This window comes from Trachemys scripta, chromosome 2 (genome assembly GCF_013100865.1).
Source record: "Trachemys scripta elegans isolate TJP31775 chromosome 2, CAS_Tse_1.0, whole genome shotgun sequence".
NCBI lineage: Eukaryota > Metazoa > Chordata > Testudines > Emydidae > Trachemys > Trachemys scripta.
Genome location: NC_048299.1, coordinates 244,464,219 through 244,477,520, shown reverse-complemented (window position 1 = coordinate 244,477,520; position 13,302 = coordinate 244,464,219). Strand labels below are relative to the sequence as shown.

At 44.7% G+C, this 13,302-nt stretch overlaps 1 protein-coding gene across 8 annotated transcripts in view; it reads right to left on the bottom strand.

Moving 5' to 3' along the window:
• Positions 1-13,302, bottom strand: part of VPS13B (vacuolar protein sorting 13 homolog B) — a 948,921-nt gene that overhangs the window by 777,420 nt on the left and 158,199 nt on the right. For all 8 annotated transcript variants that reach the window (XR_004644784.1, XM_034763372.1, XM_034763367.1 and 5 more), the window contains exons 8-10: positions 6,913-7,181; positions 3,979-4,074; positions 3,478-3,600 (exon numbers count right to left, since the gene is read on the bottom strand). Coding sequence is in view for 7 of the 8 variants with exons in the window: in XM_034763372.1 (XP_034619263.1) it covers positions 3,478-3,600; positions 3,979-4,074; positions 6,913-7,181 (488 nt within the window). In the remaining variant the exon portion in view is untranslated. The remainder of the gene's footprint in view (positions 1-3,477; positions 3,601-3,978; positions 4,075-6,912; positions 7,182-13,302) is intronic.

Sequence of the window (13,302 nt, the reverse complement as noted above, 5' to 3'; positions counted from 1 at the left end):
TCCATTGCACCGGCTTTAAGGTCGATTTCTTTTAGTTTATCAACAGGTCCAGGTCATGGCAGGTGGAACGTACCAGATCAAGGCTTCGTTGCACCTGTTCCTGAGATCAGCCCTCAATGAGCCAATCGTCGAAGTACAGGTAAACCTGGACACCTCAACGCCTCAGGTAAGCAGCCAGTGGCACCAAACTTTTTGTGAACATCCTTGGGGCCGATGAGTCTCCAAAGGACAGTGCCCATTACAAAAAGGAGAAACTGTCTGTGCCCTTGGAAGATGGAGATATGGAAATAAGCATATTTCAAATCAAGGGAGGCGTACCAGTCTCCCGGATCCAGGGAGAGGATAATGGAAACTAGGGAGACCATGCAAAACTTCAACTTCCTGAAAGATTTGTTGAGGCACCGCAGGTCCAGGATGTTTTCAGGATTAGGAAATAACGGAATTAGAACCCTTTTCCTCTCACTTCCCAAGGGATCTCCTACACTGCCCCTAGCTGCTGAAGGTTCTCGACCTCTTGAACGAGGAGATGCTTGTGAGAAGGGTCCCTGAAGAGAGACGGGGAAGGGGGGGTGGAGGGGAAGTGGCCAAGAATTGCAGGGTGTATCCCAGAGGTCCGAAGTTATCCACGACCAAGCTGAACAGTAGTGGTGTAGGCAGTTGAGGAAAAAATGAGGTGGATCCAGGAAGTTGACTGGGACTTCACTCTCAAGCGCACCCTAAAAATGAGCGCTTCTGGCCCCGATGATGCTTTGCCGGGTCAGGTTGTACAGGTGAGTGGCAGGAGGAAGGGCGGTGACGACTAAAACTCATATCTCTAGCCCTTCTCCTTGCAGAGCCCTGCCGAGGCTGCCAGGGCCTTGAAGGCGGGGGGCAGATGGGACTGCTTCCTTGCCGACTGATGTGTATGCAGACCCAGCAAGCAGAGGGTGGCCCGAGAGTACTTTAGTCCATGCAGCCTCGCATCCATTTGTTCTGCGAAGAGACCATTCCCATCAAACAGGAGGTCCCGGATGGAGGACTGCATCTCCTGGAATAAGCCCGCAATTTGAAGCCAGAAACTGCACCTCATGACCACCACTAACGCAACCATCCTGGCCACTGAAACGGCCACATCCCACATCATTTGGAGGGATAATCTTGCCGCTGTTGTACCCTCCTCCACTAGGGCCTTGAATTCTTGGGTCAAGTCCTGGGGCAGGAAATCCTTGAACTTACGGAGGAAGTTATATCTCCCCAAAAAAGCCTGGTGGTTTGCAACCCTGAACTGAAGGCTGGCCGTTGAATAAATTTTCCTTCCAAAAAGGTCCCGCGTCCTGGCCTCCTTAGTATTGGGGGTAGAACTGGTTTGCCCCATCTGTCTTTCTCGTTGGCCACAGAAACAACCAGTGACTCTAGAGACGGGTGGGTGTACAAGCATTCAAACCCTTTGGCTGGGACAAATATTTCTTTTTAGTTCTCTTGGAGGTGAGCGGGACTGAAGATGGGGTTTGCAAGACGGCTTTGGCTATCTTTAACACCCCATCATGCACTGGAAGATGTCCGACTTCTCCACCATCTCCTCAAACTCCAGTGGCCACCCTTCAGAGCAGGACCTAGTGCTCCTTGAAATCCTCCATGGGCTAGCTTGAGAGGGCCCCACCACAGCTTCACCTGGAGAGAACAACGACTGAATCACCAGGAGGGGGCCCGGGTCATCGATCTCCATGGGGGAAGAGGATTTTGGGGTGCAGACTCACTCCTCCACCCCAGCATCCAATTGCGTTTCGCACACAGAGCCTGACACCACTGGTTGCTTTTCCGAAGTGGCGACCGAAGACTGGTGCAAAGGGGGCATCAGCATAACCAGAATGCCCCAGGCATTCCAGTAGAGCCACTGTGCAGTGCTGCCAGGACGGCACTGAGGTTGACGCAGCTCAGGTGCCCAGTCATGCCGGTGATGCCTCGGTGATAGGCTGAACTCCCTTTCCAGGCCAGAGGATTCCCCTTCCAGTGACCATGGTGGGGCCGTCAACGCCTGAGTCTGGCAGCTAACCATCGCTGTTGGTGAATGATGCCTCGAATAGGTGGATCGGTATCATGTTGGAGAACGTTCTCATGGTCTAGGTGATGGCAACCTATGTTGTGGAGACAGTTGGCGGGAGGATGACCAGTGCCAGCCATTCAGTGACCAATGCCTCCCTCCTTCCATGTGAACCTCATTGAGAGGGTGGAGACCGAGAGCGCGGTGTCTGCTATCTAAAACGTCAAACTGGTGACCAGTACTGTTGTGGAGACCTGGGAAGCAGCGACAGGGAGCGCTGCCTCTGCTCTGGAGACCGGGGAGGTTCACTTGCCCTCTGGGGGGTTATCATGGCTGACTTGTTCTTGTGGAGAACCTTTTCCGGGTCCATTGCAGCATGCAGTGCTGGCTGCACTGGGAGAGTCCTTTGCTCTCTGGGCACCAGGAGGGCCTGGGAAGGCATTGGCCCCGCTATGAATCTGGTCCCCTACCACTCCCTGGAGTCAGTGGCGGATCTCTCGGGGAGCTAGGAGGCCCCCCTCATGTAGCTCTGGGGTGGGCGGGTGACCCAAACTGGGTCCTTTACCCGATGCCTGTTGGCCTTTTCTTGCCCAGTTCCGGGGAGTCACGCTTCTTTGACTTCTTTTTGGGTACCAGCAAAGGGGAGCGGTGCTGGGGGTGCACTGCGCACCAAGGCTGAAGTGGTGGGAGTCAAGTCCGGCCAGGACAGCTCTGAGGCTGGGCAGAAGGCAGCCTCAATGAGAAGGGCCCTCAAATAGATGTCGGACTCTTTCTTTGTTCAGGGACAAAAGTTCTTACAGATGCAACACTTGTCCTTCACATGTGATTCCCCCAAGCATAGGGCGTAGGGTCAGCGGCGCCTAATATACCATGGCATAGTACAGTACTTCAGAGGGCACCACAGCTAGCCCATCAGATACCACTAAGGGAAAAATCTCCGACAGCTGTGCACATGGGCACGCACACACCTAGAATGGAATCAACATGAGCAAGCACTCAAAGAACAACCATGGCTGTTGCAGGGAGAAGGATAGGGAGTTCAGAGGGTAGCAGCCAGGATTCAATACAATCATACATGGCATGATTGTTGAAAAACAACTATCTCTGAAAAACATTTAGAGATGTTCAGATGGAAGGTGCTGTGTAACTGCAATGTATTAGTAGCCGTAGGATTATTAAATCAGAAACCCTTGGCAAATAAATGCGCAGGAAATTGCATTACTAAGAAATAAGTGTATAGTTTCTATGGTGTAGTAACTTTACAGCAACCTTTCTCTCTGAGTGAGAAAGTTCCCCAAAATCATGCCAGATATACATACTACCACTAAACACTGGATTCCTGTGACACTGTACTCTTCTCCACACCTAAGAAAATTACATATTTTTAATATTTTAAATCAATAAAGCACAACAACATTGTTGTATTTAAGAATCAGCAGTATTTCAAATGAACTTACTGCATCACTTCTGTTCACATTCTCTTCGAAGTCTTTAATTCCCATAATTCCTTTAAGGCACATAGCTTTGCAACAAACAAAACCTATTTGGCAGTCAAAGAAAGGTTCTCCCATCATAAGGGCCTATTGGAGGAAAAAAGTTATATGATAACAAGTACTATACAACTGAAGGTATTAAAATCTAAAAAAAAGAAAAAGTAGAGAAAATTAAAATATATTATATGGTAAGCTTTACAAGTGTAGTTTTTAATTAATCAAGAAATTAATTCAATAATAACATTTTTAGAAGTACACTCTTACGAAATCTTAGTACTATGGTGTTCTAACTTTGTAATAACAGAAATAGGAATTACTTTAGTGAACTATCTAAAAAAAATAGAAATATACAACCAAATATTAACTGCCATTTCAAAATATTTGACTGATGAAAAATATTTATTATACATCAATTTGCCGAGACATTTACTATAACCTGAAAATTTAGTCGTAATGGAACATTACCTCAACTGTGGTTCCTTCTTGCTCCCAACGTATAACTTCTTTGGATTTTACTTTCTGAGGGCTATAATAACTACTTTCAGCTTGCATTTCAGTAAGCTATGAAACAATATGATAAACACCTTATATTAGCCAATATTAGCATTAAATAGCAGTAATCTGTCATTACTATAAGAATTGATGAAGACAAATTAAATGTTAGTATAGGCCAAAATTTATTATTAGGCAGGAAACAGGTGCAGTAAAAACAGCTGTAACACATTACCCATATTAGAATACGCGAACTTCTAGCTGAAATATGCCAATTTAATCTCAAGTATTGCTAAGAAAGTTTTAAACAGTTTAGTATTTTTATTTAGCTTCTCTTTTTATAGCAATATTGTATAAAAAGTAAAGTAACAGATATGCAGCTGCAATACACATGCCAGTTTATAAACTGCTCTAAAAATACATAAAAATATTAAAACATTTATGCTGCATAGTAAATAATTCACAGCATAAATAACATTAAAGAAAACATTATGAACTTGAATCATACCTAAATTGCTTTTTTGTCATGTTATTTTAAAATAAAACTCTATTAAATTTTATTTTCTCTGCTCTAAATATTTAGATATTTATCAAAACTTTAAAACTGTAAATCATACAATGGAAAAAGTTAAACACTATTATATGAAGTTTTAGTAACTTTTCTTTGTTTTGCATTTTTATAGTTTGATCTGCTGAAATTAATAATTCAAGTTTTAATTTTTATATAATAAACACCGGCTCTCATTACTTAGTTATTTCCAAGAGTGTGTAGAAATGGTTGCTGTTTCTTAGTAAAATTCTGTAATCCAAAAGCTCAAGTAAAATTGGTTTAAAAAAAAAAAAGATCACCATTCAGCTGTGTGCAATTATTGTGGAGGAAAAGCAATTAATTGATTAAAAGAACTCAGACATTACAAGAACAATTTTCAACATTATTAGAAAAATGCTACATTTAATTTGGCATGATTTTTTAGCTGGAATGGTATCAACTGTTCAGAATGCTAATGCAGAAACTTGACCTTATTTTTTGACCAAAATATGAACCACAAATTAATTCCATACATTCTTTGCATGAAAGCAGAACAATGAATTCTAATGTTTTCCTCCTAAATGTCACCATACTGCTCTCATATACCACTTTGCATTCTAAAAATATAAAATGCAAGATGCCATAATTTATAAGTAATTTTTACCACATCCTAAGATTAAATGCACAAGCCTATTAAATGCACAAGCCTATTAAGGGGCCCAATCCTGCAACCCTTGCTCATGTAAATCAGTGGTTCTCAACCAGGGGTACGCATATCCATCAAGATATGAAGAAGTCTTCCGGGGGTACATCAATTCATCTAGATAATTTGCCTAGTTTTACAACTGGCTACATAAAAAGCACTATCAAAGTCAGTACAAACTAAAATTTCATACGGACAAAATGAGAAAGTAAGCAATTTTTCAGTAATAGTGTGCTGTGACACTTTTGTATTTTAATGTCCAATTTGGGAAGCAAGTAGTTTTTAAATGAGGTGAACCTTGGGGTATGCAAGATAAATCAAGCTCCTGAAAGGGGTACAGTAGCCTGGAAAGGTTGAGAACCACTGACGTAAATAGGTCCAATGACTTCAGTAGGATTTCTGATGTGAGCAAGGGCTGTAGAACCAAGATTCAATACTGCACATGGGAACACAAAACAAGGCAAAACCGTTTAATTCCAACTGCGATTTTTAAAAAAATTACAACTCCCATTCTTTTATACAAAACAAGGTAAGTGAAAATCACGAGAAAGCTGCATATTTTCCTCCATTCATATTAATTAACATTTTTAACTAAACAGAAGACATGAAGATATGTTTCAAGTACCTAATAAATCCTTTAAATACAATTATTTACATTCTTACATTAGCAAATAATTAGCAACTGTCAGAGCTGAAGTGGTTGAAACTTTTAGCCCCTTTTCATCAACATGTCTTTTTAAAATGCAGATTCTCCACCATCCATTCTTTTCCTGCTCTAAAGCATTCTGGCCTTTATTCAACATATGCCTAACTATAAACTCATCAGTAGTCTTTGGTCGGGCTAATCATGAACATAAAATTCGGCATGTCTCTAAATACTTTGCTAAACTAGGCTCCATTTTTTATCATGTTAATTCCTGTCAGTAAATCTTAGTGTTTTATTAGTAATTAAGTTAACAAAATTACATAAAATCAATGACTGCCCAGTATTGCTTTCTGAAAACTCATAACAGGAATAAGCAGAGATCTATTCATTTATTATTTGAGATTATTTTGATCACTGATTTATGAAAAAATTTATACAAATCTCAATGTGTATGTATGTGCACGCGCGTATGATTTCTTTCTTTACTGTTCCTAAGGTGACTCCCAATAGAAGTGCAAGTATTTAAAAATGTCAACTAAAATTTACTTTAATCTTGGATGTTCCAGGTCCAGTTCTATCTATTATTACACAGTAAAGAAAATAACTCCAGCCATTATCAAATTGCTATATCAGCAAAAGTACTTTTACAAGAAATCAAGTGAATTTTGCAAAAACGTCATATAGTCTCAGAAGCCAATATTAAAATAAATGTTCATGGATACTCTTTGGTATTAAGAACTTTTTCTTTCTTTCAAGTCTTTTATCTATTTTAGTGCTAAATTAAAATGGTTTCCCTTCAGAATTAGATTTTTTTTTCATTGAATTAAATTTTGTATCTATCAGCTCACAAACCCAAGTTAACTGCAAATTGTTTGATGAAGAATAAAACTTTACAATTGCTTCGTATTTTCAGCAATGTAAGTTTTCCTCTCTTTACTAAAAAGACAAATAACCATACACTGAAATCTAATACATTAATTCATTGCTCAGCAAAACAATTATTAGACTATAATGTAGAGATGTACTTACCTTGAAAGTCACAGTTGCCTTTGTGCAGTAAAACCCAATAGAAACAATAGGATCCCTAAGGGCCTGGGATTTCTGCTGATGCAATATTGTTCCACCGTCTGTTCCAGTATAGTCATCCTCTCCATCATCATAACTCACAATAGCAGGAACAAAAGACCAGGCCCAGGAAACCCATCCCTGCTGCTGATCATCATCTTGATGCATGTAGGGTTCTTGGTTAATATACTGGGTAGAATATTGCATATCTGAACCTGTTTCATCTTCTACACCTTTTGATACAAAATATAAATCAAATTTCAACTCAACAATGATTAAAAGCTCTTATTTTATGCAATGTCCACAATTATAATATGTAAGCAGTTATCTGGGGTAAGTTTCACACACCATTCTCTTGTTTCTGGTCTCATTAATACCAATACAATTTTTTATAAATAAAAGCTTCCCGCTAAGACTTCCTAAGCTCCTAAAAAAAACATTATTTTTTTAGATTTTAAGGTAGCAAATCTCAACTCTGTTGACTTTTACCAATATTTTCCCTTATGATTACAGAAATGCTATGGACTTCAAGTGTTTTTCTCTATGGTACATGTTTCTCAGGCCTTGTCTACACTACGAGAGTAGTTCGATTTTACTTAAATCGAATATTTTGAATCGATATTGCAAAGTCGAACGTGTGTGTCCACACTAAGCACAGTAATTCGACTTTGTGAGTCCACACTACCGGGGAAAGCGTCGACATTGGAAGCGGTGCACTGAGGGCAGCTATCCCACAGTTCCCGGAGTCCCCGCCGCCCATTGGAATTCTGGGTGGAGCCGCAAATGCCTTCTGGGTAAAAAAAAAAAGGGGCCAGGGTGCTTTTGGGTAACTGTCGTCATCCGTCCATCACTCCCGCCCTCCCTCCCTCCCTCCCTGAAAGCGCCGGCGGGAAATCATTTCGCGCACTTTTCAAGTCATTGACAGCGCGGACGCCACAGCACTGTGAGCATGGAGCCCGCTGCAACCATCGGTGCAGTTGTGGCCGCTCTCAACGCCTCGCAGCTTATCATACAGGTTGCCCTGAGGCAGATGCAGAAAAGTCAGGCGAGGAGGCTACGTCAACGCGGTGATGGGCTGAAGTCTGAGAGTAGCACAGACCTCTCAGAAAGCAGGGGACCCAGCGCCGAGGACATCACGGTGGCAATGGGTCATGTTGATGCCGTGGAACGGCGATTCTGGGCACGGGAAACAAGCACTGAGTGGTGGGACCGCATAGTGCTGCAGGTCTGGGATGAATCACAGTGGCTGCGAAACTTCCGCATGCGGAAGGGAACTTTCCTTGAACTTTGTGAGTTGCTGTCCCCTGCCCTGAAGCGCAATGACACCCGGATGCGACCAGCCCTGACTGTCCAGAAGCGAGTGGCCATAGCCCTCTGGAAGCTTGCAACGCCTGACAGCTACCGGTCAGTCGCGAGCCAGTTTGGGGTGGGCAAATCTACCGTGGGGGTTGTTGTGATGCAAGTAGCCAAGGCAATCGTTGATGTACTGCTGCCAAAGGTAGTGACCCTGGGAAACTTGGAGGCGATCATAGATGGCTTCGCAGCGATGGGATTCCCAAACTGCGGTGGGGCCATAGATGGAACTCACATCCCTATCCTGGCACCGGACCACCAGGCCAGCCAGTACATTAACAGAAAGGGCTACTTTTCCATGGTGCTGCAAGCACTGGTGGACCACAGGGGACGTTTTACCAACATCAATGTCGGATGGCCGGGCAAGGTTCATGACGCTCGTGTTTTCAGGAACTCTGGTCTGTTTAGACGGCTGCAGCAAGGTATTTACTTCCCGGACCACAAAATAACTGTTGGGGATGTGGAGATGCCTATAGTCATCCTCGGGGACCCAGCCTACCCGCTAATGCCCTGGCTCATGAAGCCCTATACAGGTGCCCTGGACACTGAAAAAGAACTCTTCAACTACCGGCTGAGCAAGTGCAGAATGGTGGTGGAGTGTGCTTTTGGCCGTCTCAAGGGGAGATGGAGAAGCTTGCTGACTCGCTGTGATCTCAGCGAAACCAATATCCCCATTGTTATAGCAGCTTGCTGTGTGCTCCACAATCTCTGTGAGAGCAAGGGGGAGACCTTTATGGCGGGGTGGGAGGTTGAGGAAATTAGCCTGGCTGCTGATTACTCACAGCCAGACAGCCGGGCGATTAGAAGAGACCAGCGGGAAGCGCTGTGCATCCGGGAGGCTTTGAAAGCAAAGTTCCACAGTGAGCAGGGTAACCTGTGACTTTTTAATTTTGTGTACAGAGAAGCCTTCACCCCACTTCCAACACACGTTTCAAAATAAAAATAGTTCTACTTTGATAAAGCACAGCGTTTTCTTTAATACTGTTTTCGCGGGAATTTTTAAAAACTGGGACGCAGAGTGTGGTGCGGAGCGGGTGTAGTGTAGTCGCGCGAATGCAGCTTCTAAACTCAAGGACTGACAGGCTCCGCTGCGGTGGGATGGTTCTTTCAACGGAGCCTGTCACCCCTCCTGATAGGGACTGTGTGTATGGGGGGGGGCTATGTGACTTTGTGGCAGGAGGGGGACGGTTACAGATCCCCTGCTGTGTGGCTCTGTGATCCTGCCTAAGGACCGCCGCTTAAGATCTCTAACTGCCCTCCCCTGCCACAAAGTCACAGAGCAACCCACCCCCCACCACATAACATGAAAAGAACCTCCCAGACTAACCAGGGTAAGTAGTCACTGCATCACTGCACTATGTATGTGCCCTGCTGCTGTGCCTGCCCCCGCCTATGTACCCTGCCAAAGGTGACTGTCCTGTCCAATTACCAACCCCCTTTCCCCCCCTCCTCCAAAAGAACATGATGGAAACAGTAGTTAACAGAAACATATTTTTTATTAACAACTACACAGGGGACTGGGAAGTGAAACTTGGACGGGGGCTTGTGTCAGGCGGGAAGGAAAGAACTTGTCAAACTTTGGGGACTGAGAGCCTTCTGCTGCTCGAGCTCTCTGCAGGGGTGGAGTGAGAGTTAGCAGGGACTCTGCCGCCTCTCCTTGTGTGCACTTTGGGTGAAGGGAGTATGGGACTTGGTGGCGGGGGAGGGCGGTTAGAGATGGACTGCAGCGGGGCTCTGTCCTCCTGCCTCCGTTCCTGCAGAACATCCACAAGGCGCCGGAGCGTGTCCGTTTGCTCCCTCAGTAGTCCAAGCAGGGTTTGAGTCGCCTGCTGGTCTTCCTGACGCCACCTCTCCTCCCGATCCATGTTGGCTTGGTGCATTTGGGACAAGTTCTCCCGCCACTGGGTCTGCTGTGCTGCCTGGGCTCGGGAGCAGGCTATAAGCTCGGAGAACATGTCCTCCCGTGTCCTCTTCTTCTTATGCCTAATCCTCCCTAGCCTCTGGGAGTGTGATGACAGGCTAGGTTGTGAGACAGTCGCAGATGGGGCTGTGGGAATGGGAAAAAGGGAGTGAATTCCTCAGAAAGATAACTGTACTTGTGAACAAAGAACATAGTCTTTCTCTGTGAGCAGGACCATGCACAGCACCTATCACATGCGCACTCAGCACAAGGTCGAATTCTCGGCCTTCGCATTCACTGTCTGGGGTTTTGCAGAGCACTTTTGAGAACCCTGTCAGGACAACGGAATTGCTCTTTCACGCAGACATGGTAAGCCGTAGATTCGTGGCAGCTTAAAACTTTAATATTAGCAATGGCCTCATTTCACATTGAAATCAATGTCTGTCCCTGCTGCCAGCAATCCGGCAAGCAGGAAGTCTGCTCCTGTCCCACACCCTCGCGGCTGTCCCCGGGAACGATCCCTTTCGGCTGCCCCCTCCCGCCTCCACCGCGTGGCTGCAAACCAGCGGTTACAGTTCTGTAAAGGAACGGTAAAGCAGTCCCAACACTAACATTCCCCTACCTCATTCAAAGCAGGTCATCATGAGCGACATCACCCTCATGAGGATCTCTGAGAGCGACAGACAGAGAATGCTCCGGGAAAGCCTTCAAAGACCAGGGCCGTATGCCGCCATGCTGTGCCAAGCAATGATTCCGGAGTACTTGCTAGTCTCGTGGCGCGGCAACGTGTCCTACTACGGAGGACCCAGTAAGGCCGCTCTCCCCAAGAACCTAATGCATCGGATTTCAAATTACCTGCAGGAGAGCTTCCTTGAGATGTCCCAGGAGGATTTCTACTCCATCCCCGGACATATAGACCGCATCTTACTGTAGCTGCAGTAGCAGGGACTAAACAGTAGAGCGGCTTGGGCAGGACAATCATGCCAAACCGGACATTGCTAGATTTTTTTCAAATAGTTGCACTGCCCATGACTGAACCGTTAAGTTAATCAAAGTAATCATGAGAAACCCATTTTTAAAATTGTTAATAATCATGTTCTGTTACAAATAAATGTTTAGATGTTTACAACACTTACTGGATGATCCTTCACCAGATTCTGTGTCCGGGGTAACGGCTGGGGAGGGTTGGTAGGGGATCTCTGTAAGGGTGATGAAGAGATCCTGGCTGTCGGGGAAATCAGCGTTGTGAGCGCTGTCGACTGCCTCGTCCTCCTCATCTCCTTCCTCGTCTTCCCCGTCCGGTAACATGTGCGAGGATCCGGCCGTGGACACTATCCCATCCTCAGAGTCCACAGTCAGTGGTGGGGTAGTGGTGGCGGCCGCACCGAGGATGGAATGCAGTGCCTCGTAGAAACGGGATGTCTGGGGATGGGATCCGGAGCGTCCGTTTGCCTCTTTGGTCTTCTGGTAGCCTTGCCTCAGCTCCTTGATTTTCACGCGGCACTGCGTTACATCCCGGCTGTATCCTCTCTCTGCCATGTCTTTAGAGATCTTCTCATAGATCTTTGCATTCCGTCTTTTGGATCGCAGCTCGGAAAGCACGGACTCATCGCCCCACACAGCGATGAGATCCAAGACTTCCCGATCAGTCCATGCTGGGGCCCTCTTTCTAGTCTGAGATTGCACTGCCATCAGTGCTGGAGAGCTCTGCATCGTTGCCAGTGCTGCTGAGCTCGCCACGATGTCCAGACAGGAAATGAGATTCAAACTGGCCAGACAGGAAAAGGAATTCAAATTCAAATTTTCCCGGGGCTTTTCCTGTGTGGCTGGTCAGAGCATCCGAGCTCGTACTGCTGTCCAGAGCGTCAACAGAGTGGTGCACTGTGGGATAGCTCCCGGAGCTATTAGCGTCGATTTCCATCCACACCTAGCCTAATTCGACATGGCCATGTCGAATTTAGCGCTACTCCCCTCGTCGGGGAGGAGTACAGAAGTCGAATTAAAGAGACCTCTATGTCGAACTAAATACCTTCGCGGTGTGGACGGGTGCAGGGTTAATTCGATGTAACGGCGCTAACTTCGACATAAACGCCTAGTGTAGACCAGGCCTCAGTCACATTCAGTTCTCCCTCATTGAGGCTATTCTTGAAGTTTCAAACCAAATCTCATTAAGTAAGGCAATCTTACAACTTTAAAGTTCAATTTTATAAAAAGTGGGAGGAAAGCTTTATTTTTAAAACCCCAAGCAATGAAAGTTTAACACAGTCGTATGCTGATGCCTGTATACAATGGTGATTGCTACCCTATAAATACACTATATTTATCTCAATTATATAACAACCCCTTATTTTCAGAGATGTGTACTGTAACTCCACCATATAATTCACAATACTCAAAAATAGCATCCAGTTTTAGCACAAAACAACTTTTAACTTAATGTCAAAGAATGATGTTCACCTTTATTCTGGTCCCTTTTCCTCCTAATTCGGGACTTAATGCATCACATTATTTTTCTATTTACTGCTTTTTTTTCTGCCCTTCCGGGTACTCACGATTTTATGAGATAAAACCTTAGATAGTAAACTCTTTGGGACAAGAAGGTTACTATTTTTCCGTGTCTTTAAAGCTCCTAACTCAATAGGGCCCTGAACTCAAGGCGCAACAGAAATACAAATAAAGAATAATCATCATCATGGAAAAACACTGAAGTTAATGGCTGATGGCTGTTTCAAAATGAATTGAGAGACAACTTCTCTGACAAACAATAAAAACACAAACTAAACAACATATGGCATATATTCTAGGAACAAAAGCCCTGTTGACTAGAAAGGAGGGAAAAGAGACAACAGGTATTAAAGTAAATAAGAATGGTATGATCTTGCACCCAATGATGTTCGTGCAGTGACTTCAATGGAATAGAATTGAGTGTGAAGGAGGAAAATGAGTCAAAAGGTATTTTTAATTGTTTTTTTATTTTGAAATTTCCCATCTCATACACCCATTTTCATTCTTTTCTGTAGGGTTCTCCCTCCTCCTCCTCTCCACCGAATCTAAATTTTGGAATTTCCCTGTTACAACTCACGTAGTGAGAAGCAGAGGTG